The 24,932-nt window shown below is 31.6% G+C and overlaps 2 protein-coding genes across 3 annotated transcripts; one reads left to right on the forward strand and one right to left on the reverse strand.

Annotated features, from left to right (window-relative positions):
• Nucleotides 1–59: 59 nt before the first annotated feature.
• Nucleotides 60–10,479, reverse strand: LOC134714929 (piRNA biogenesis protein EXD1-like). Of its 2 annotated transcripts, none has more exons than XM_063576641.1 (7): nucleotides 10,262–10,479; nucleotides 6,604–6,742; nucleotides 5,975–6,102; nucleotides 4,654–4,734; nucleotides 1,921–2,034; nucleotides 1,183–1,295; nucleotides 60–340 (listed from the first exon to the last, which is right to left on the reverse strand). In XM_063576641.1, the coding sequence occupies exons 2-7, from the start codon at nucleotides 6,722–6,724 to the stop codon at nucleotides 214–216; spliced, it is 684 nt and encodes a 227-aa protein (XP_063432711.1). In that variant the 5' UTR covers nucleotides 6,725–6,742; nucleotides 10,262–10,479; the 3' UTR covers nucleotides 60–213. The 2 variants fall into 2 exon arrangements, with proteins under 2 accessions (XP_063432711.1, XP_063432712.1); XM_063576642.1 differs by lacking the exon at nucleotides 10,262–10,479 and adding an exon at nucleotides 7,818–7,842.
• Nucleotides 10,480–12,448: 1,969 nt separating this feature from the next.
• LOC134714930 (osteoclast-stimulating factor 1-like) lies at nucleotides 12,449–23,445 on the forward strand. Its single transcript, XM_063576643.1, has 9 exons — nucleotides 12,449–12,608; nucleotides 13,557–13,603; nucleotides 14,182–14,299; nucleotides 15,589–15,680; nucleotides 18,232–18,351; nucleotides 19,260–19,338; nucleotides 19,810–19,899; nucleotides 20,816–21,000; nucleotides 23,240–23,445. Exons 1-8 carry the CDS (start codon nucleotides 12,560–12,562, stop codon nucleotides 20,866–20,868), a joined length of 648 nt encoding a protein of 215 aa, XP_063432713.1. The 5' UTR covers nucleotides 12,449–12,559; the 3' UTR covers nucleotides 20,869–21,000; nucleotides 23,240–23,445.
• The last annotated feature ends 1,487 nt before the right edge of the window (nucleotides 23,446–24,932 follow it).

Here is a 24,932-nt window from a genome sequence, read left to right on the forward strand (position 1 = left end):
TGAATAATGATCAAGTTCTCAGGATTTGTGATTGTAACCAATTTGCAGAAAGTATAAAGTTATCCGAAATAGTTTACTTCGGTTCTGGATAATGTAACCCTATATGATTTGTGATTGGTCCGAAAACAGAAAATATAAAGCTGTCCGACATATTTCACGTCACGTCTTTTTGTCACTACATCTAATCCTCACATAATTTAAACCTAACAGACTTCATATATGTTTTATCTTCTTCATTCTCTCACACACTGGAACTGATCTTTTCACTTTGTTAGGATTATAGAATTTACTATCGATACTTTGACACTCAAACCAGCTGAACATATCTGGAGATAAATCCCTGAAAGTATACAATTAAAAAAAATGTATTTTATATTTATGTTTATGTCAACGGATCACTGATGGCTGTTTTAACATCAAGGGGCAAAAATTTGTATTTCATCGGACAACAACAAACTGAACCAGCATTATTGATTAGATAAAGGAGACATTGCAACGAGTGTTACATACAGTTTTAAAATAGACAAATGCCAAAAACAGCAAATAAGCATCGTAAATCAAAGGATAAGGACAAGGTGGGGAATTACAAAATCATAGGACTATTAAACTAATGATCGATGTAGAAACATGAAACCGATATAAACAGAGGAACTTCCTTGTAAACCTTCCTTATTGGAAAAAATTTTGCATTTGCTGATATACATGTATTATGTTTAAGTGATTTTTTATACACGTATTTCTATATGCTCACATGATGTGTGCATATCTTTATTATTGAGTGTTCGTTAATCATTTTTACTTTCTTATTGCATCTGTTTTGTTTAGTCTGAACGATTATCGTTTTCAACCGCTTTCGGTTGGTTCTTTTCCAGATTGAATTGAAAACCATTTCGAAAAATAGTGTGTAGGTGTGTTGCGTTATACCTTGGTATTTAAAGAACTTACTTTATTTTGACACTTTAACATAACTTGGTATTACGGAACAATCCTTTGTGGTCAATTGTTTCTATTCATACTGTAACTATTTAAAGATTAAAAATATTAACTACATTCAAAATAATTAATACTTATTGCATTATCTTAATCTTGTAAAACGTATTATAAAGGATATACTAGGCCTCTATTTGACGTTTTAACCTTGCATTATATGTTAAATAGGAATTGTTGTACTCCTATACTTACTGTGTTAGAGAATGGTACACTGGTATTAATGGTAACACATCAGCTGCAGATACATCAATCATTTCACTGGTTAATGGTCTTAATGCCCAATAGTTGATGTCGGTCATTTTCATCTGCAAATAATTATGCTAGTTTTAAATTGATTAATTTTAAAGTTAATAAAAACCATTAAGAGTCCTATATTCCCCATAATACGTCATCTATAGCTTTTGTATACAATATACATGCAGTAGAAGTATACAGTATATTTCATTTGACAGATATAGGGACATATACTGAAAATCATACAAAAAATACCATTTTAGTTTTTACCTAGCATACGACACAGCCATCGGCATCATTAACAAACCAAATCATATACAATCTTAAAACAAATGAAAGACAGTGACATTCATGCATAAAAAAAAATCAGACTTTGTCATTTTATTAAGACATAAAGCTTGACATTGTTTACATTGAATGGTGTTTACATTATTCATTTAATAAGTTACGTTTGTACATATTCACAAGGTACGGACTTGAATAACAGGTGTGTGTCCCTTACACAAAAAACATTTATGACGAAAATCTGCTGGAATCGAAAATATGTGTCAATGTCTGGACTCGAAACGATATGTTGACTTCGTGTTGATTCGAGTGGCGGGTTGATGTATTCATAGCAGTGACTGCTAGTCCTATCTACACTAAGATATATGATATTTGAACATCGTTCAACTACTGTCATCTTGATTAACCTACCTGTTGTGCACGATTTGGCGTAAATCTATCAACTCCAAATCTATCACAAAGATACGATAGTGATACTTTTCTTGGTGGGAAGCCGTGTTGTTCCAAAATAGTAGAAAATGCTAACTGCAAATATCTAACACATATTATATACTTTATATTTTAAAACCAAATGTATACTTTATGAAGTAATTATATACCACTTATTTGATTATTTAAATAATTATAGTTTCTGTACTTGTTTTAGAATTGAGGCTGAAATGCGTTTGACCATAACCTAATTAAGCACATCATTATTCCTAAACGAGTATTAAAGGGAAATCACACAACATATAAACTTGATGAAGAAATGGAGAATTTTAATGATAACATGGTATATTCTTCATTTACTGTTAGTTTTTGTCCGAGAGTCGTTCAAATGATACAGTAAACCTTGAATCGATATACCTGGTTCAATACAGAAACAACCTTTTGAACAGTATAGTATAGTTTGAACATTTGACGGTTAACGCAAGGTACAGTGGAGGTAGCTTTTTACCTCTAATCAATCTTTCAGAATCTGTAAGGAGAAGTGTTCTAGAATAGTATGTAGAACGGTCATCCTGACACCTTTTAGACAGTTCTAGCTAAGAACAGTTCTAACCTAGAACTGAGTTGGTTGGTTCCGACTGTTCTATTTAGAATTGTTCAATGTATAACTGTTATATGACAGTTTAGAACAGTTATATGACAGATTATTCTGACAGTTCTAATGAAAGGTAAGAAGTGATCTCCACTGCAAGTTCAAATACAAAAGTCTCTATCCATTTGCAATATTGGTAAAAATGTCAATCATCAGTATATCAACAACTAAAACAAGACGTTTAACGATTACTGTAAACCAATTTATTTGTGGGAGCAATTTATTTTCGCGACTATATCCAGAAATTATAGAATTGCAAATTAAATAGCCGGGAAATAGACAAGAAAGGGTAAAACGCGAAATAAAGTATCCGTCAAAATAAGTTGGTTTACAGTAATAGTAATATGTCTCAGCATGCAAAGAGGCTTTTCGGGTTATTCCTGTCAAAACAACTGACTGTCCGGTATGTTTTTCTATAAGATTTACCATCAACTGTACATGTCGCCTATGCATTTACGTTTCTCTGTCAATATGTTTGAAAACTTTAAAATATAAAAAAGAAGATGTGGTATGATTGCCAATGAGACAACTATCCACTATCCACAAGCGACCAAAATGACACAAACATTATCAATTCATTTTATTTTCCTATAGTTTTATGCTTCTAACTAAAAAACTGAAGCTTGGATTGACGAAGAGCGCGTATAATGTTGTCGTGTCGACTCGGTTAATTGGTTAATAGTTACTCTGTAAGAATATCTGTACTCATAGTTACATTTAAATATGTCATAAATATATAACACCTTCTCGGTGTGCTATACTGACATTAATACCGGGTCTGTCATGTTCTTGATCTTACACTTACTACATTATCTGACATCAGTATCATGTGACGGGTAATCTCGGGGGGGGCCACTTCCTATGTAATGACTGGTAGGGATGAGCCGCTGGAATAGGTCACTATTTTATGCTTCATGATATATGAAAAGGGTGAGAAAATCAGATTAAATATATCAATAGGTTGATATTATCACTTGCTGGATTATATCATAAGTATCTGAAACTAATCAAATGTTCGTATTTATTTTTGATGCGGTTAAACCACAGTCGTAAATGCATCAGCTATTTGTCAACCCAATTAAACTCTATTTATACAATGTGGTATTTCCACTGAGGTTAGTTATAGATGCAATAAATCCAATCATTTTGACATTTCCACCTAATTAACATTGAAAAGTTTGTATACATGAAACATTTAAAGAAATTCCATAATATAGTGTCAGCGTCCTTCGAGAGGGAACGGCAAATGTGACTTTTTATCAGTTTTTAAGTAATGTTAATCTCAGTAAAAGTGATACTATGTGAAGTGCTACTACGTTTATCTGACAAAACATATTTTATTGTCTTTTGAAATTGAAAATTCTTCTTAATAAAAGATAAAAAAGGGGCAAATAGAGGAAAGTGTTTAAGATGTAACGAATTCATTGGAAAAGCAAGGTGTGATTATTGTGACTGCGTTGCTTCTAAACAAGAACGTAAAATGAGCGGGACCTAAAAATTTATGCATATACTAATGTACAAGAAGATGAAAAATATCCAAATATGTGTATAGGTCTGTTTTTTGTTCATTAATATATGATAAGGTATATATTTTTGATAAAAAAAATATATGAAAAGGGTGGGGTACTTGATGTCTCAGCTGCTCACCCCTACCAAAAAAAGTTTGAAGTGGCCCCCCCGAGCGGGTAATACACAGTTGATAAGTATGATTACCCTTTAGACGCGACTGTACACAATTCGTTAGTTTATTCGATTCTGTTTATTTCTTCCCTGATCGTCGTCGGTGTATACCCGTATTTTGTCGAGATACATGAGAATCTGTACACTATCTGTTTTCGTTTTGTTAAAAAGGTTGAAAAGGGGTCATCAGAAATTAATACAAATGCAATAGGGATACAAATGAAACCTACACTAATATTCCCTTATTCCTTTTTTTCTCCTGTTTTTTTGTTGTTGAGTTCAGTCCTAACATTTAACTTAGGACTTCAAATCACAATGATGAATTATCTTGTGATAAATAATATTTTTTTAAGATAATTCATTAAAATGTTAGGACTTTATACCTGTATATCAAAATAATTATTGATATCAACGCCATAAATTTTCTTTAATGCTGAACTGTCTGCTTTGCAATCATGGAAGACCTGAAATGACAAACGTAATAACCTAAATCATAAAACGAACGAGTCAGATCATATTGAAACATATACCAGAGAATGCATTCGTAAAAAGAAAATAACTGGTATGTGGGTGTTACGAATTGTAGAATAAGTCTGAGCACATACAAATATAAGTCTACATATCCATTTCTAAAAAGTAGTGAATATCAAAGCAATTAATAAAAACATAGCAATGACCTTTTTCAAGCTTTATAACAAAATAATGAGGAGATAATTCTGGAATAAAGAAATGAGAGAAACTTATCATATACATGTACGTCAAAAAATAAAAGAAAAAGAATATTGTATTATGCAATTCAATAAACTGGGTCCTCTCTCTTTTTAAATCAAAGGGTTGATTATAGCAAAAAGAAATCAAAACGTTTTGTGTTTGTATGTGTGAAAGCATTATTACTAGTATGGTTGTTTTAGTCTTTAGATTTCTATGTAGTGTTTGGTACTTTGTTGGTTGTCTTTTCGTGTCGTTTAGGTTAACAATAGCAATAGTAATCAAATTAAAAGAAGAACCAAACACAAATTCATTACAAACACTAAGGACTTACTAGGACAAATTCATCAGTGTTACATAATATGCTTAACCTTCTAGAGTATCTTTCTTGGTTTGTGATGTTCAATGTGTATGTGTAGTGTTTCTGGGACTTTGCTTAGTGTTGTGTGATTTTCGTCGAACTCAGGATTTTATTGCACAGTTTATAATCCATTCGTAAATTTTACGGACGCCATCACGAATTGGTTGACCGTTATAGAATAACCGTTTCACAGATGATATCGGATATGTTCTTTATGTCGTAACTACAATATCCTTCCCTTTTCACGAATGTGACCTACCGAATTATATTTTTTACCAGATTTGTAATAATATAAGCAACACGACGGGTTCCACATGGGGAGAAGGATCTGCGTACCCTTCCGGAGCACCTGCGATCACCCCCAGTTTTTGGTGGGGTTTGTGTTATTTAGTCTTTAGTTTTATATGTTGTGGATTGTGTACTATTAGTTGTCTGTTTGTCTTTTAATTTTTTTAGCCATGGCCTTGTCAGTTTATTTTCCATCTATGAGTTTAATTATTCCTCTGGTATCTTTCGACCCTCTTCTACATGTTTGAAAATAAAGATAGAACTTGTAGGCAAGATGTGATGCCATAATGATATTTTTTGTAAAGTATTTGTTTTGTTATACAATGAACGCTATTGGTTAATTTTACCTTGACTAGTTCTCTGGATTGGAAAAGTCTAATTACAGCTCCGTCTATAATTATGTTTGGTTGGCGCCTAACGTCAAAGATGTAAACGTCATCACAACAGGTACTTACTGTCACCTGCGTTATTCTACCTATAAGTAAAAGTTCTTTAAAAAATGATGCACAAACATAGCAAAACCAGACGACAGAAACTTAAAAGAATGTATTTTTTCGTGTTTTTATGATAGTGCAATATTTTAGCGTTAACTGCACATTTTGAATATTATCTGAAACAATATGAATTAAATGTTGATTTAACATCGTGTACTTAACTTAAATAAAGCGTTTAATTAAGGCCATACACCGAATATGTGAAAAAAAATGTTTTACGGAGTTCATGATGAATTTTGCAAGCAATTCAACTAATCGCTGTAGAAAATTCTTTAGTTTAAATAAATTTTATTTGCCTAAATATATGTACAAAAGGGGTGATATATAAATTAATCAGACTTATTCAGTCCTCTTCACTGAATAATTAATGTCATTAAAATATTTAAAAAAACATGCATTCAAACAAAACATTTTCAATGTTGGATATGTAAAAACACAGATCATCAATTGTACTATTTCCTCCCTATTGTAACACCATTTACCCTGTGGTCCTAAATCAGCACCTTTACAGTTGACTCCAATGACAGGTCTGTCCAAACAAAGAAGGGATTTTACAACTTTCTCGGATGTTTCCAAAGATGATATAATTTTTATCTTCGGCATTTCATCTAATGTCCGTCACTGAAATATAAACGGAAATGTTTTATATGTTTATGCTTATCTATATTTATAAAAAGTCACAACAGACACATATAATTCCATTCGTAATACCTAGTATACAGATTTCAGAAAGAATTTGTCGAGATATTGAAATATGTCCTATACCAACGACTACATTTGCTAAATAACTCGAAAATTGTATAACCTGTATAAATTTAAGGTGATGTAGGATAAGTCTAAGTATAAATACGATATTTGAAGCTTTATAAATCATCAAGTCAATAACGACTGTACCTGGTTTATGGAAAAACAATCAGAGATCTTCTCTAAATACCATTGCATATATATGTCGTCTCTTGTGATAGTTTGTGTTTAAAAAAACGAGATATATCATGATTACTAATGAAACATCTACTCAAAAGAGACCAAAGGAAGAAGACGTAAACAACTAAATTTCGTTGTACGGCTTTCAAACATCATGATCAAAACCCATAACGTAACACAGTAAGCTATAATAACAGACCCCTCGGTATGCCAAATAGCAATATTCAAAAGCAAAAACTAACAGCCAAATGTTAGCTAAAACAGTAATGAAAACTCAGTTATGACAGACATCACCCGTCCCCATGAAAACTACTGTGGGGGTAAACGTTTTTGTGCAGGCTCATTCCCGTCAAAAGAGACAGCGGTTTTAAACATGACATAAACATAAACTGACAATTTGGTTGGCATGAACGACTCATCAGAAAAGTAATAATGAGTAAAACAAATATCTGAATCATTAAGACAACCGACACAATTAAAATACTGACCTAAGTGCACTCGCAATTATCAAAATCTAGTTCAAAGCCCAATTTCAACAAATAAACCATGGTGTTCGATGATTAATATATCAACCATGCATGTTGTGTTTGAATTAATATACCATTTTTTAACATTTGATAGATATGCTTTAAACCTGTAGCAGAATAAAGCAACAGATCATCATTGTATTTTGCTTCAATATATAGAAAGTTTAAATTAAAAAAAATATGTACTTCAAAGGTAATTTGTAATTTTAAGTTTCGTAAATACAGAGAGTTTTAAGACATCTTACCTTGATTTCCAGATAACGTATTTAATTGAGATTTCTTTCATTATTAATGATGTGTATTGATTACATGCCTAAATTGTAAAGATTTATATGTGTAAGTAGTGCAGGTCTTTTGATAAGTTATGTAATGCGTTGTTTAAGTTGTCAATAAACCTCCAATTTTACTTTTAACAAATTTAACCGTGAGAGTAGATAATGATCAACTTTATTAAAGGCCGTGGAATTCATACTTGTAAATCTATACAAAAACATTATCGAATATCTAATACTTGGGACTGTAGACAATCGAAATATCCAAAGAAAGAAGGACGGTGTGGTTTAAATATGTTTAATGTGACGTAGTTGCCTCATTCAAAAGCACGGCTACCCCTTCCCCCTTTAAAAAAAGGAAACAAACAAACAAACAAACGAATAAACTATCAAACGATCAAAAAAACGAAGTATACGAAAACAAGTTTACCAATTCAAATCAAAGATATTTTAGAGGAATCACCATATCATGGTGATCAGCTCCTGTTTCACTCGTTACACCCGAAAATGCAAATAATGAACATAATTTATCGAGGTTTTAATTTACATATATATATATGACTTTTTTGATTGCAATGTTGAAATTGTGATGGTATTTCTAAATGTAAGTTCATTGGGAATCTTAAACGCTAAAAATTTAAAAGCCAATTATGCATAAAAATGTAATGAGCTTTATTACCAAAATGTACCAAGAATAACAGCCAAATTCATGTAAGGTACATGGAAGTATCAACACAATTATTACTGTGTACAGGGTGTGATAGAAAGTAAATAGACGTCTTGAGAACTTTGAGGTTTCAAATTATTTATTGACTCGTGAATGCATGCAAGCACAGTTTCAATTAATGTCTTGATCATAAGACATCTACTGTTTCCTTTTTATTTTTAGAACTCATATTAACTGCAAAAAAGTTAACAAAAGTAGAATTACAGGATATTTATTAATTGAATACAGTCACACTTTTAAATATCTTACCTTGTATAGATGTTTTTTATTTGAGATTTCTTTTATGATAATGATGATTGTGTTTGATTAAATACCTCTTTTGTACGGACGGATATTGAAGTGGTGCATTTCGTTTGACAGTTATATAACTTTTAGATTCGTTGTCAAGCTGTGAAAAATAGAACATTTTTTCATCACCGTGTATTGAAATAGTACGCGTTTCATGGCTTTTAAGTTTTATAGTACTTTCAATAGACAAGTATTGATCTCCTAAATTTAAAAACGATTGATAAATACCGAATAAATTTTCAATAAAATGGTCCGATATTTTATTATTTTAATGTGAAAGGGCCATGGGATAAGGTCCGGATCACATACACACTGGGAAGTTTCCATCAATATTACTTATTCAATACTATTATTAAAGTATTGCTTGCATAATCAGAGGAAAATATTTGGGGGTATGTACTTTGTTTTTGTCATATTTGAAATTTGACTATAATTTACCGGATTTGTTACAACACGAGCAACAAAAACTGAGAGATCACCCTTGTTGTTGGTGGGGTTCCTGTTGCTTAGTCTATAGTTTTCTATGTTGTGTCTTGTGTACTATTTTTGTCTGTCTGTCTGTCTGTTTGTTGTTGTTTTTTGTTTTGTTTTAGCCATGGCGTTTTCATTTTATTTTTCGATCTATGAGTTTGACTGTCCCTCTAGTATCTTTTCGCCCCTCTTTAAATCTGCAACATAGATGTAGACTCGAAGTAATTTGTTACTTGCCATATTGTCATTGGTTCGGACGGTTTGTTTACTCCTAGTCAAGCCTTTATACTATTTAATTAATTTTTTGGGCTCTATACATATATGTACTTTTCCGTTTCGTGTTCCTGTCTCATTGATCAAACATTACACCTGCATTTTATATTGAAGTAGGAAAAACAAAGCCAAATACCAAATGTTATAAAAGATTGTCTATCGAAATCTCTTCCGCATTTGGTATACAATTGAGAATGGATATAGTGAACTTGATGGGTCATAACCCCCCCCCCCCCCAAAAAAAAAAGAGAGCAGAAAACACCCCTATGGACACCAATGGTGTTCAACACAGCGAGAAATCCCGGACTCTGAAAGGGACTTCAGCTGGCTCATATACACAAATATATAAGACGTGTTTTATGAGTTAGTTTCTAAGATAAAGCAAAACGAGTTTTATTAGTTGTGTAAAAGGGCCGAGATAATTTAGGGTAATCCAAAAAAAGACAGACAACATAATGGCCAAAAGAAAACACAAACAGGCAAAATACAGTCCATTAATTAAACACTTTTTAACATGCAAAGATGCATGTCTCAAAATATAAACGTTTTTGAAAAAGGAGAAAACTACAACTTATTGAACAGTAAAGTTATGTCTAGTATAATTTAATTTCTGTTTCAAAATGAAAAAAAATGCATCAAAATACCAAATCGATCTTACCTGCAACCATTCCGTTTATTCGCTTTTTAGTCCAATGTGTTAATTATTTCGTTAATATCAAAGAGCTACCTGAACAAATTCACTTTTATGTCATCAATGTTATTGAGAAAACACATTTAAACCTTCATATAAATGAAATCGAACAATAAGAAGTAATTCATATTTACGTTTGGTATATATTTTTACCATTGTCAATGTTTAAAAGAGCAATTTAAATACCATAACATAGATCTGGTGTTTAACAGACCAAACCGTTTGTTTATAATAAAAATACTGTATAATTTAAATCCAATTAAAGTTCAGTTATACAGCTAAAGAATTTAATTTGTATATACATGATATAAGACTTGGGAAAAGTGTTAAATTAGAATATTTTAAAATCGTCTAAAACAATGCCTTTGTATATAGTACTTCTTTGTTGCAAAACAATTTCCTTGGGTTCGAGATCTAGCATTGCATATCTTTTAGATGTTCTTTGCATACCCGTAGCCAGGGGGTTCGGGGGGGGGGGGGGGGTTCGGACGAACCCCCCCTTGAAAACAAATAAGCACTGTTAAAGTCAATGTTTTGTTCAAATTGTGACTGTTAAAGTCGAGTTTGTGAGTCCAACGAACCCCCCGTTGGAAATCCTGGCTACGGGCCTGCTTTGTTAACTGAATACTCGAAACCGTTAAATATGCCATTGAATGACATGATGTGCTTTCGTATAATATATCTAACGTCATTGGCGAATGATTCGATATTGCCGGTATGATATCCCTCAATAATTTCCTCATTGTAAATACAGTTGAGAGCTTCCGAGAGCAGTTCCTAAATACGGTCAATAGGTCTCTGTCTAATTCTCTCATTGAACATGTCAAATTAAATCTAAATTGATATTTTCGATGTACATATAAACAGAGATATGTAGCACAGGTACATGTACAGATGCACGAACCACTTATTTGCGAAAACTCAAATGATATTTAAATCAATCTAATATATAGTAAAATTTTATGTAAAATTAACATAATTCCTGCATGGGTAGCAATCATTGTTAAAAAAAACCCACACACAACCAAAGAGGATCGGATTCGAATCCATGTTTTTGTTTTATTTTCTTGATAGTATTGAATTAATGTTCATTCTAAATCACATGTAATTCAGCAAATTCAGTTTCAGTTATAAATCAGTTATGTGACTTTCATGTTCGATAAACCGTGGCCAACCTTACTAATATATTCCATTATTATAATTATACTTATCATAATATTTTGTTTCAAATCTGTCATCACATTTACACACAATAGATACACTTTACATCATGACAGTAGAGATGGTGTTGATAGAATAGAAAATAAATGGGCCAAAGAATTTATAACATACATGTTTACTGAGAAATAACCATTATAACTTAATTGACCAAAAGCAAGGACGTATATTAGATGTTATATACGTCCTTGCCAAAAGTGAGAAATTTATTTTTAACAGTCACAGGCAAAATCATAATAATAAATAGAACATTATGGGAACTGAAATAATGGGCTAGTAAATACGAAAAGAGAAAATGGGCATATTCCATTTTTTTTTTTTTTTTTTTTTAAATCTTCCCTTTAAAATTGTAAGATATCAGTTATAACTAAAAAAGAGTAATGACAAGATCTCCATATAGAAATTAAACTGTAAAGAAAATTTTTGTACATATTACAGCTTAAATTTTGTCCAAACCCCAACCATTCTACATAAGTCTTACAAGAAAAACTTTCATTATTATTCCTGATATTATTACAGCACTCTCATCTAATGATTATAAGTAATTTTAAATTTAATTCTTGTAAATACATGTATATATGCAGTTGTTGTTTTTTAACATTTTCCTACACCCTAGCACATACAAATTATTATATATTTTCAAAAAACTTTATGATGACAATCCTATGAATTAATTATGATATCTATTATTTAGTGATCATTATAACCAAATTCAGTCATCTGTATATAATATAATTAATTGTTTCCCTATGTTTTAAGGTGTAAATAGTTGCTCAAACTATACCCTTTGGGTAGTGCTCCACATTTAATGGAGGAATATACAAGAAACTGAACTGAACTGAACTGCATACAATTTTTTTTTTAAAATGAATTGAAATGAAGACCCCTACAGACCCTCATAGCAGAATTTCTACTTTCAGTTCGAACTTTCGATTCAAGTGGGCGTGGTTTCCCGTAAGAGCGCATGTCTGGTATGATGTTGTTGTAAACTTCCGACTTCCGTGTTGCATCCTAAGGAAGAGAAAAACTTACAGAAACTTCACAGAAATGTCGAAACCACGACCTGGCAGACCTCCACCACCCGTTCCAAAACCTGGTACATATCCTGTTTTCAACCGTCATAACCAATTTCTATGTGTGATCAGCTATGCTAATTTGCTGAATTGTACTGATCTGTCAAGCCGACATCTCTCAATCTGTCTAAATTTGTTTGTGTAGTATTGTGTTTTAATTTCAAAATTATAAAGCGTGTACGATCTCGAACGTGTAAAAGACTTACCAAAGTTTGTAAGTAGGAAAGGTGTTTATCTTGACTTCAGTTCTACTGACAAATGATTGAGCAAAGTAATATTTTGGGGCCTTTTTAGATAGCTGAGTATATAAATTCCAGATTACTCTCATCTCCAACCCTGTTTTACCAGACAAGCTTAGGCCGTAGGACGTCAGAGCTTGTCCCAGATTAAAAGTGGATATTTACCCGTCCAACAAATATTGTATGAGGGGGGATAGGACCTTTATGGGACTCCGAAATCCCGAGTTTTTAAACTTGGGATTTTAGGATTGACCCTTTCGGGATCCGGTATTTTTTTTTCAAATTTCGGGATCTCAGAATTTCGTTTTTTTAAGTCCAGGATTTCGTGATTTTGTGTTTTTAAGCCCCAGGATTTCTGGATCAGGACCCCTCCTATCCCCCCTCTCGTATTTAACATTTCTTCCATGTCATTTTGCATGTGTGACCTGCAATTCATATCATCATATTTTTAATATTAGGTTACGAAAATATGTTTAATATGAAAAAAAAAAAATAGACCTAGTTAAGAATGTTGTATACAGATATAGGTACAGAACAACAGTTTATGAAATGACCTGTACCCAATCCTCTCACATCTTGTAATTTTTCTTAAATTTAAAATCTTATAAACAATGCTATAAATTTATTCCTCTTAAAATCATTGATTTTATATTATCCATGCATGGTTAAGTTAAAAAACATGCCTTTTTGTTTTATTTTACAATGTATTACATTATATTTGTTTAATTTCAGGTCAGGTCAAAGTTTTTCGTTCTTTATATCCATATACTGCTCAGCAGGTAAGCATACATATGTATCATGTGACAGTGTATTAGCATCTTTTCGTATACATTGTATCATGATTATAATCAAGATGATGATAATAATTTGTTGTAAACATAAGTCATGTAAGTTATTGATCTGTACATGTACATACAAACTGACTGTTCCTGTAAATTTCATTTTTTTTAGTACATGTACAAAAATGTATTTAAAATCATGAAAAACCAGTAGAAATTTTATCTTTCAAATCTCCTTTACACTCATTCTGCTGCACTTTGTAGTATGTTGTCAGGAAGAGATAAAATTTGGTACGCTTGAATATTGTTATAATAATTGTTTGTATATACATATATATATATATACAACTTGTCTTAACATCAATCCAACAATGTTAGATCTGTGAATTTTCATTCGCAAATTTTTTCTTCTTCCCTTGCCGGGATATATTAAATAAAAATCCTTTTATGAACAAGAGTTGATATTTGATTTAACCTTTATTTAATTTATAAGATCTTGGGATTATGAATTTGAATGGGACGCTCAACTCTTGAGATAATGATTCATTATCATCATTATACTGTTCATATCTTTGCAGACTGATGAGCTGTCCTTTGATGAAGGTGATACATTATATATATTAGATATGACTAGCAGTACTGATTGGTGGAAAGCAAAATGTGGCAATAAGATAGGGCTTATACCTAGTAACTATGGTGAGTAAGGCAATAGGAATGTGGCAATTAAATAATACCTCCTGAAATGGCTGTACAATGTATGATAGCAAGGTTGTCATGTAACTACAGTATAGACAGTAAAAATTTGCTGTGTCAACAAAAATAGTCCCTCCAGTAATTGAAAAATAATATAAAAAGGAAGATGTGGTATTATTGCCAATGAGACAACTATCCACAAAAGACCAAAATGACACAAACATTAACAACTATAGGTAACTGTACAGCCCTCAACAATGAGCAAAGTCCATACCGCATAGTCAGCTATAAAAGGCCCCAATAAGACAATGTAAAACAATTCAAACGAGAAAACTTACGGCCTTATTTATTTTAAAAAAATGAACGAAAAACCAATATGTAACACATAAACAAACGACAACCAATGAATTACAGGCTCCTGACTTGGAACAGGCACATACATAAATAATGTGGCGGGGTTAAACATGTTAGCGGGATCCCAACCGGGAACCCTCCCCTAACCTGGGACAGTGGTATAACAGTACAACATAAGAACAAACTATAAAAATCAGTTGAAAAAGGCTTAACTCATCAGATAGACAAAAAATACAAGCTTGTATTTTCATTGAATATAACTCATAATGTATCATTCAAACTATGTAGTTAGTTACCAAAATGCGCAAAGATTTAATTACGGTGACGAGTTACCTGATATTTAATGTGTACATATAACTAAAGCAACATATGATATAATGCCACACAAACAAATCTGTCCATGTTTATATCATGTAATATTATGTAGTAAGGTGAAATTGTAATTACTGAGGTAAAAGTGCCACAAACCACAAAGATTAAAAACGTAAAGTCAGCTTAAGCAAGCCCCGAGTTGCAGGATTTTTTCGCTGTATTGAAAGCCCATTGGTGGCCCTCAGCTGTTTTCTGCTATTTGGTCTGGTTGTTGTCTCTATGACACATTCACCATTTCCATTCTCAGTATTTCTGTTGTTTTCTACCTCATGTTTATTTGCTTACTTTACTAGTCCACACCACTTCCAGTATTCATAATATCCTTCCATTTTTCTGGTTTCATGTTCTGAAAAAGATGCAATATTTTTGTTCATAAAGATAGATGTTTGAATTCAGCCAAAACTTTTAATAAAACAGCAAACATTTGATTAAGAAAAAACTTTAAAAAAATGAAACTTTTTTTTGTCACTCCTTATGGAAACTGGAGTTGTAATAAAAGACTTCTGTATTATTTATTACTTCCAGAATTATAGAGTTATACCTCATTGAACATTTTTCTATTTTAGTTGAATCTAGTACAGAATCTATAGATTTCCCTTTACATGAAGCAGCAAAGAGAGGCAATGTTCCTTTTCTACAGGAATGTCTGAATAATAATGTAAGTAAGCTTTAATAAACAAGTCCATAAGAAGTTTTTCAATAAGATGAACTAAGTCTACTTCTATTTTGTCATAATTTCTAAAACATATCAGAAGCATTTAGAAAAGGCCACATTTTTCTATCCCTTATAGTTATTTTATTCATTACTGGTTTATCAATTATGACCTGTAGATGTTTGTATATTCATATGTTGTACTGTTGATCTTTACAAAAATGTTTAATTGGTCCATACAAATCACTTTCTCATTTATCATGTTTATTATGCCCCATTTACATGATTTATGGGCATTATATTTTCTGGTCTGTACGTCTGTTTGGCCGTCTGTCCCACTTCAGGTTAAAGTTTTTGGTTGAGGTAGTTTATGATGAAGTTGAAGTCCATTCATCTTGAAACTTAGTACACATGTTTCCTATGATATGATCTTTCTTATTTTAATGCCAAATTAGAGTTTTACCCCATTTTGATGGTCTTCTGAACATAGAAAATGATGGGGTATCCGTGTACTAGGGACACATTCTTGTTTTCAATATGAAATTAAAAAAACATGAAATAAGGGCATGATAATTGGATTGCTAAGTTTGATTTCAAAATTTATAAGTTTTGTATTGTCAATAGATAGATAGAGCATATTTTACCATACATGTTACTCCTGCAAGTTACCCTACAAACCTTCCTAGGATACAGAAGCCTCGATGGCAGGGTGGTGTAAGTAGTCCAACTACTGTATCACTAGATATAAGAAAATAGCCAGTTTACATTGATGTTATGAGTTGAATCCTGTATGTACAGGGAAAGTGCACTTAACTCCAATATTAATTGACTAGGATTGTTAGTTTTCTTACATAAGGTTGGTGGTTTGCTCTGTGCACTCAAGCTTCCTCCAAAAATAAAATCTGATTATCATGAAATAGCTCAATAGTGTTGAAAGTGGTGTTAAACATCAATCAATCCTGGGTTACAAGATACATGTAATTGACCAGAATTGGCTAATGTAATTTCATTGAGAATGTCAATCTTCCTTGATGAGGTGTAAACTGATTTATTAGGGCCCCCACTAAAAGTCGGGTCGCCCTATAATGATCAGTCTGTCCGTCCGTCTGTCCGTCCATCCGTCCGTAACACTTTCGTGTCCGCTCCATATCTAGAGAACCATTATGATTTCATACCTAATACTTAACATGATTATCAACCAACACCAGAGGGTGTGTCATGTTGTATGTACAACTTTCTAGGTCAAAGGTCAAGGTCAAAAACTTTGGTTTTAGTTGACAACCCCGTGTCATGTGGTGAAGATCGTGTCCGCTCCATATCTAGATAACCATTATGATTTCAAAGTTTATACTTGATATCCATTTTAACAACCACCAGAGGGCGTGTCATGATGTATGTACAACTTCCTAGGTCAAAGGTCAACGTCAAAAAAACTTTGGTTTCAGTTGACAATCCTGTGTCCTGTGGTGAAGATTGTGTCCGCTCTATATCTTGAGAACCATTATGATTTCAAATATCATACTTGACATCCATTTTAACCAACACCAGAGGGTGTGTCATGATGTATGTACAACTTCCTAGATCAAAGGTCAAGGTCAAAAACTTTGGTTTAGAGTTGACAACCCCGTGTCCTGTGGTGAAGATCGTGTCCGTTCCATATCTAGATAACCGTTATGATTTCAAAGTTTATACTTGACATCCATTTTAACCACCACCAGAGGGCGTGTCATGATGTATGTACAACTTCTTAGGTCAAAGGTCAACGTCAAAAAAACTTTGGTTTCAGTTGACAATCCTGTGTCCTGTGGTGAAGATTGTGTCCGCTCTAGAACTTGAAAACCATTATGATTTCAAATATTATACTTGACATCCATTTTAACCAACACCAGAGGGTGTGTCATGATGTATGTACCACTTCCTAGGTCAAAGGTCTGTCTGTCTGTTGGTCTGTCCATCGCTTACAAATTTGATCCACACTATATTTTGAGAGGACAGCTGTTATTATTTCATACTTTATACCTGACAAACATTTTCAACTTAACATATATATAAACCAACACCAGAGAATGTGTCATAATGTATGCATCCTAGGTCTAAGGTCAGTCTGTCGGTCTGTCCATCCGTTCGTTGTTCTTAACAAATTGTGTCCGCTCTACCTCTCGAGAACCGTTAATATTTCATACTTTATACTTGGTGGGTCATAATATATTGAAGGCATAATTCTAAAAATATGTGACAAATATCAATTGGGCAGCACCTTTAAACATATTGTTCAAACATCAATCCATATATCCAGAAGTCACCTTAGAGTAGTCAACAATTAGTTCACATCATGCAGTCATATCACTATTATACTATGAAAGTAAGATAAGAATATTTATCAGTTTTAACTTAAAATCTTAGATTGAAATCACACATGAGACTATGTAGTAACTTCAAATAATGCTTCATATCAGATTATCCATACAACTAATATTTACCCCACGTTATTGACAGCGGGGCCCACAGAGATGGCTTCCATCTCAATGATATCTAGTTCAAATCTGATATGTTTCAGGTTTCTGTGAATGGTTTAGATAAAGCTGGATCAATACCTCTACATTGGGCATCACATGGTGGTCATATAGACTGTGTAAAGATCTTACTAGCTGTACCTAATTGTCAAGTAAATGTTCAGGTATATATAATGAATTTATGTAAGATATACCGGTAGATACAGTACATGTCACCCTTAAATATGCACAGCTTTATGGCATTACAGAAGATAGACACTTATAGCTACAAAAGAGGTGCAAAATATACCAGAAGGATATTCAAACTCACAGATTGAAAAACAAACTGACAACACCATGTGGCTAAAAATAAAAAAATAAATAATAGTCATAAAGTTTCAAATATATTTGCAAATTTTTTGTCTTTGTACTGCAGAATCTTGATATTAGATTTTAAAATCATTTTCTTTTTGTATTGGATTGTGACAATTTAAATAAACTGGGAACACAGGTTATTCCTCTTTGACTTTGCTTCAATCAAATTAGAATTATTCTTTGAGATATGTCTTGATATTTTTTTTTAATTTAAAGGCAGAAAAAAATGACAGAATTTTATTAGTTTAAAGAGCTTTGATTTATGTCAACTCAAGTTTTACTCAAGTAAAGAGAATTGATATGGTTATACTCTAATATTTCTTATATTTCTTGGTGTGAGTGCCAATGAGACAACTCTCCATCCAAATAACAATTTAAAAAGTAAACCATTATAGGTTAAAGTACGGCCTTCAACACAGAGCCTTGGCTCACACCGAACAACAAGCTATAAAGGGCCCCAAAAAGTCCATTTACTCTTTGTGATAAATTATGAATAATAAAGTACAGTCTGAAGTTTCTTTTCAGGTTTGTTTACTATTGTTAGGTTTCTGTTATTTTCATATACATGCACACTGTCTCTAAAAATAGAAAGTTTAACCAAATATTGAATTTTACTGAGTGATCTACTGGTATAAGTATCTGATATACATGTATAAGAAAAATTACAATACTTTAATCATTTTTATTAGAATTATTTTAGTTATAATTTTAATTTTAGAACAAAATAGGAGATACTCCAGTACACTCAGCAGCATGGAAAGGTCACCCAGAAGTAGTTAAATTATTAATAGAACATGGTAGGCTTGTAAACATCAGTATTGTTATGGAACTACCTTGTATAACAGTGTTCTGAATGTTGTAACTTCTTAAGTTAATCTTGATCTAATATTTTAAGGATTGAAATAAAAAAGATGAGATAAAAATAAAACTACTAGGTATCTGTCCAAGTTTTTAGTCAAAAAGCCAAGAAACTTCATTTGGTAAATGTGGATTTTAAAAGCTTACTAGACAATGCTAGAGCCTGTGTTACTTTGTTTTATATGTACATGTATCGACAATAAATAAAACTTTGATTTGATTTGATTTGAAACCAACAGTACAAGTTCATTGATGTCATCAAGGCCCGCCAAGGGCAATATGATATGTTTCTGATTCCACATATCTATGAATAATTTTGATAGTTTGAAAAAAATGAATAAAATTGTATGATTTATTTTTTCTGATCCTTGATCATGATACCAGTAATGAAAAATAAACTTTGTTTTTAGGTGCTCAGGTAGATGTGAGAAATAATGAAAGAAAACGTCCATATGATTTAGCTAAAGATCCTGAAACATTAGCACAACTCAAATTAGCAGGTATGTCTTTATTTGGTTCTGTTATTTAAGGAGGCTTGAGGGTATAAAAATTTCAGAAAAAAATAAACATTTGTTTTTCATTACAAACTTTAGTAGTTGTTACTTTATCATATTTTACAAAAATCATTAAAAAAATCAATTCGTGTTGGCCCCAGATGACTTTTAAAATGTATATACCATCGAAAAGTTCCAAATTATCTCCCTTTGGTGGATAAATGCCATTTTTTTGGCATTAAAATTGAAAGATCTTTTTAACCCTGAATAAAATTTCTTTTTGTATTTCAATATTACCTTTATTTCGCCTATTAGTTCCACAGAAAAAAGCAACTTTACAAAACTGTATGCTTTTTTCGAAGGCAGATTGTGAGCGCAAATGAACAGTGACCCCATTTTTTTTATTTTATTTCATTTTTACTTTAAGATACAGTTCATTTATAGAAAAACATAGAGAAATCTTTTATTAAATAAAAAAAAATGGATTTAGACCAGCAGTCCCTCTGAATCACTCACAAGACATCATTATGTTCATCTATGCAATTACTAAAATCTTACAGAAAAGAAGTTCTGAATTCAAAAACTTATTTGGTATGGATAACAGGGTTTTGATAAAACATGAAAATTAATGCAGAATCTATCTGTCTATTGGTTTTAATCAGACAGAACATAGACTTTATTGATTTTTTACTAGGTCTTGTTGTCTTAAATAATCGAGCACAGATATCATACTCAAGACTCAGAAATAAACCCCTCAAATTATTTAATTTGCTGTTTCGGTCAAAAATATTATACTCTGAGAACCAAGTTAAGTTATGTTATTTATGTATGTTATTTGTGTATGTTATTTGTGTGTTATTTGTGTATGTTATTCGTGTATGTTATTTGTGTATGTTATTGACCATTATCATGTCTATTACAGCTGCACCACGGACAACGTCACAAGATTATGGAGATGAAGAAGACTCAGATTGATACTATTTCATTGTCATTTTACTGCCATATGTTATATTATATTTCATACTTTCACACAATTTTGTTACAATATTATTTAAATTTTCAAATAGGTTAAAACTCAATTATTTTAGAATAATTACGTGTCAAGTATAATTTTCACTGGGGTAAAGCTGATGACCGTAACTGCATTCACGGTCATCCCAAGATGTCAGCTGAAAAATTAGGTCATTATTTTTATTGTCTGCTAAGGTGTTTCTACATCATTTTCTTTACAAAGCATACCTTGATACGATGTAAATTTATAAAAGATTCACACGGAAGTCGCAAATCTCTACCGAGGAACGAGTATAAAACGGGAATTTGGATTTGAAAAATTCGCTAGGATGACCGTAAATCGTAATCGAGATGACCGTAACAGGATTAGCGATTCATAACAAGGCTGACCGTAATTGGTTAAAAGATGACCGTAAATTGTTAAGGATGACCGTAATTTATAAAGAATAACTAAATGTAAAAGTATGACCGTCAATTGAAAGAAATATCCATATTTGTATGCATTGTTTTTGTTGAGTTTGTCGCAATAGGGGCTCGGTTAGTTCTTTTTAACTATTTGGCGTATTTTGAGTTTATATGAAAATGATAGTAAATAGTATAATCGATGTTGTGAGTAGTTTTGATTTAAATGGACACTAGAAACAATAGACACTGCAAACAATAGGCGATTTTAACTGTGTAACTGAGTAGACCGTATCAAATAAAACTCGTTAGTCTGTTTATTTGCTATCTTCTGCATATTTAAAAAAAATGCAACTAAAAAACCAGGTAAGTTAGTTTTTTTTTTTCTCAAACATAGACTTTATATAAATTTTACATATCTAAAGGTCCTGCCATGCTTAAAGGTTTATGTACCCTTCTGTAGCCATTTTTGTACGATTTTTTTTAACATCAATTGTATCAAAACTACAGATATAATGAATAATAGATACAGTCCATTTTAAACATATATACTTGATGCAAAGCATTATTATTTACTGTTGCATTGCATTTAATTGGAAAAGAGTACTTTCTGGCAAATTAACCAAGATTTTTATAGAAAATTCACAGCCTTTAATAAAGAGACTTTTGTTATAAAATTTGAAACATAGATTACTCACTTGCTTTTCTATGCTGTGCTAGTGTTAATTTTTTACAAAAAGTTCTAACCAACATGTAAATTTCAAAATACCTCGTGCAGAGTAATTAAAGTCGAGCGCACCCAAAAAGCTGTACTTGATTTGGTCCATATTTTTATTTGTTCTAACCAATAACTACATTAATAAACTTGCTTTAAGGAAATCAATGCTAGCACTGCATGCAATAATCCTATATCTATCGGTCATCAAATTGCCAAATATGATAGAACAAGGATAAAGGCTGTGGAATTTCTATAAAATTTCCATATGTTTAGCATTGAAGCAACACAAGGGTACATAATCCTTAATACGTTCCTAGATGCATCAGTTTGTCTGTTCTCTTAATAGATATGTGTGTGTAGAAACGGCCATATTTTTCAATTCCCTCAGATGAACCTTTAACATTATGAATATCCGGTAATTGAGCCCATCCCAGTGAATGGTTCCAGAGGACCAGAATAAAATCTTGATTTGTCTACATTAGATGAGGTGAACATGCAAGTGGAAAATTGATAACACATGTACGTATCTGAAATAAAAAAAAAACTAACATCTGCAATGGTAGTTGAAACGCTATAATATAAATGGGCCATTTGGCTGTACATCCATTGTCTTTTTGGCATTTTTAAAAAGCTGTATTTATTATATAAAGTTAATAGGAATCTCCGAAATAAAAAAAATCTTTTGGCTTGTAGTTGGATGCTACATATGACGAACCATGTATTTGAAGCACGTCTTATTTTTGTCTACCATTATGATATTGTTGTCTTATAAATACGTCTTACACCAACACGATTAATTATTTGATACAAAAAAGGTAATACAAATACGGATATTTCTTAGAAATGACGGTTATACTATGAAAGTTACGGTCATCCTTTATAAATTACGGTCATCCTTCCGAAATTACGGTCATCATTTCACCAATCACGGTCATCCTTATTATATGTTACGGTCATCTTGAAAATATTTTAAAGATGATTTACGGTCATCTTAGCGAATTTTTCAAATCCAATTTCCCGTTCTATACACGTTCCTCGGTAGAGATTTGTGACTTCCGTGTGAATCTTTTATAAATTTACATCGTACCAATGTATGCTTTGTAAAGAAAATGATGTAGAAACACCTTAACAGATAATACAAATACTGACCTAATTTTTCGTCCGACATCTTGGGATGACCGTGAATGCAGTTACGGTCATCAGCTTTACCCCAGTGAATTTTTATATTTCACATGCAGGATTTTCTTACAATTTTTACATATCCCTTTAAAATTTGTGAAATTTTTCATATTTTTTTCCTATTTAAAAAAATCACACTCTAAAACTACATGAAAAAGGGCATTTTTCTATTAAATTTCAAACTTTTAAACATGACTTTTACACTAAGCTATATAATTATGTTATGAATTGTGCAGTAGTAATTTTTTTTAATTTATATTGATAACTTGATAACTAAATGATATCCACTGCAATTAGGAATAAGTGCATACAAATTAGGTATATTAAAAGATAAAGCAAAAAAAAAAGATGAACAGAAATTGCATATTAAGTAAACGAATCCATCTAAATTATCAGTTTCTTAATAAAACTCTTTGGATAGCCAAATGTTGATACAACATCAAATTAATGGAGACTTTTTGTCCTAAAATCTATGCTTGGTCTACTAAAAAAAGTCAAATCTTTGGTGTTGGTAATAAGATTTTGTGAAAGTGATTATTATTTAAGGATATGTAACCATGATATGCTTATTTGTGTAAGGGGGTAGGTGTGATAAGGGCCTTATTTGGCTACAAATATCAAGTCCTATGCAAAATTATGTTGATTTTAAAATTAACATATCTCATGTCTTATCTAACCTACTCCTTTGATTAAACCAAGAAAAAGATTTTTATGTTATAAAGAACTTTAAGTAATTTTATTTGAAAATGCAGCATCAGTTTATTCATAATCTTTCCATTATTTCAATGTAAAAAAAAGTAGATTATTAGAAATAATCTAGTATTTTTTTTAATGAAAGCTGATATATATTTGGTGCATGCATTATGTTTATAGATATATTAATAAATTCTATACTCTATTTGCTGAAGACTCTTTAATATAGTTTACAAACCATATAAAATGTATGTCGAGCTTATGCTTACTGTGTTTTACAATATCGATAGTTATGTGTTTTTCCCTGCAAGGTGTATTCTCAGGCCTTCTTTTGTATGTGCATTTATAAATGTTGATCATTCGATGCTGTTAACATATCATGCAATGTGTTACATATATACTTAATATGGAAATTCAGAGATTTTGGTTATTTATGATGCAAATGAAATTATAAAATGTTAAAACAACAACTCTAAAGTGCAATATAAAAATTGTGATAAAAAAGTAAATTTTGAGAACCTATTTATGGAGTTCAGAGTTGTAAAGTAAATAATTCTGTTCTATTATTTATATATTGGTGCAAAATATTGTATATTTAAATTAGTTTTGTATTTATTATGATTAACTATTTTTAGGGAGCTGGAGAGTTATAATGAACCTTCTTTCACACTGATTATATCTTCTATAGATTCTATTTGCTACTACAACATAAAAAAGTGTTCAACGCAACTTTTGTTGTCAATGACATTCTGACATCTGAAAATGAGACTGATGTTTCTTTTGGGATGAGTTGACAGTATTTCTGTTAATAAACCTGTATGTTAAAGTCAAATATATCTCAATCCTTTATGACTTTGAAAATCTTTACATTGTTTTATATCTGTGAAAATTACCTACTTATTACTCAAGAAATGTACTTGACCAGAAATCTGAATATTGAACATGGTATTTTTTTTTCTAATTTAGAAGACCATGACCATGATGACTGAAAATTAAGACGTCATAATTATTTCAATTAAACTAAACTACTCTTCAT

The sequence above is a fragment of the Mytilus trossulus genome, chromosome 4, assembly GCF_036588685.1.
Source record: "Mytilus trossulus isolate FHL-02 chromosome 4, PNRI_Mtr1.1.1.hap1, whole genome shotgun sequence".
Classification (NCBI taxonomy): domain Eukaryota; kingdom Metazoa; phylum Mollusca; class Bivalvia; order Mytilida; family Mytilidae; genus Mytilus; species Mytilus trossulus.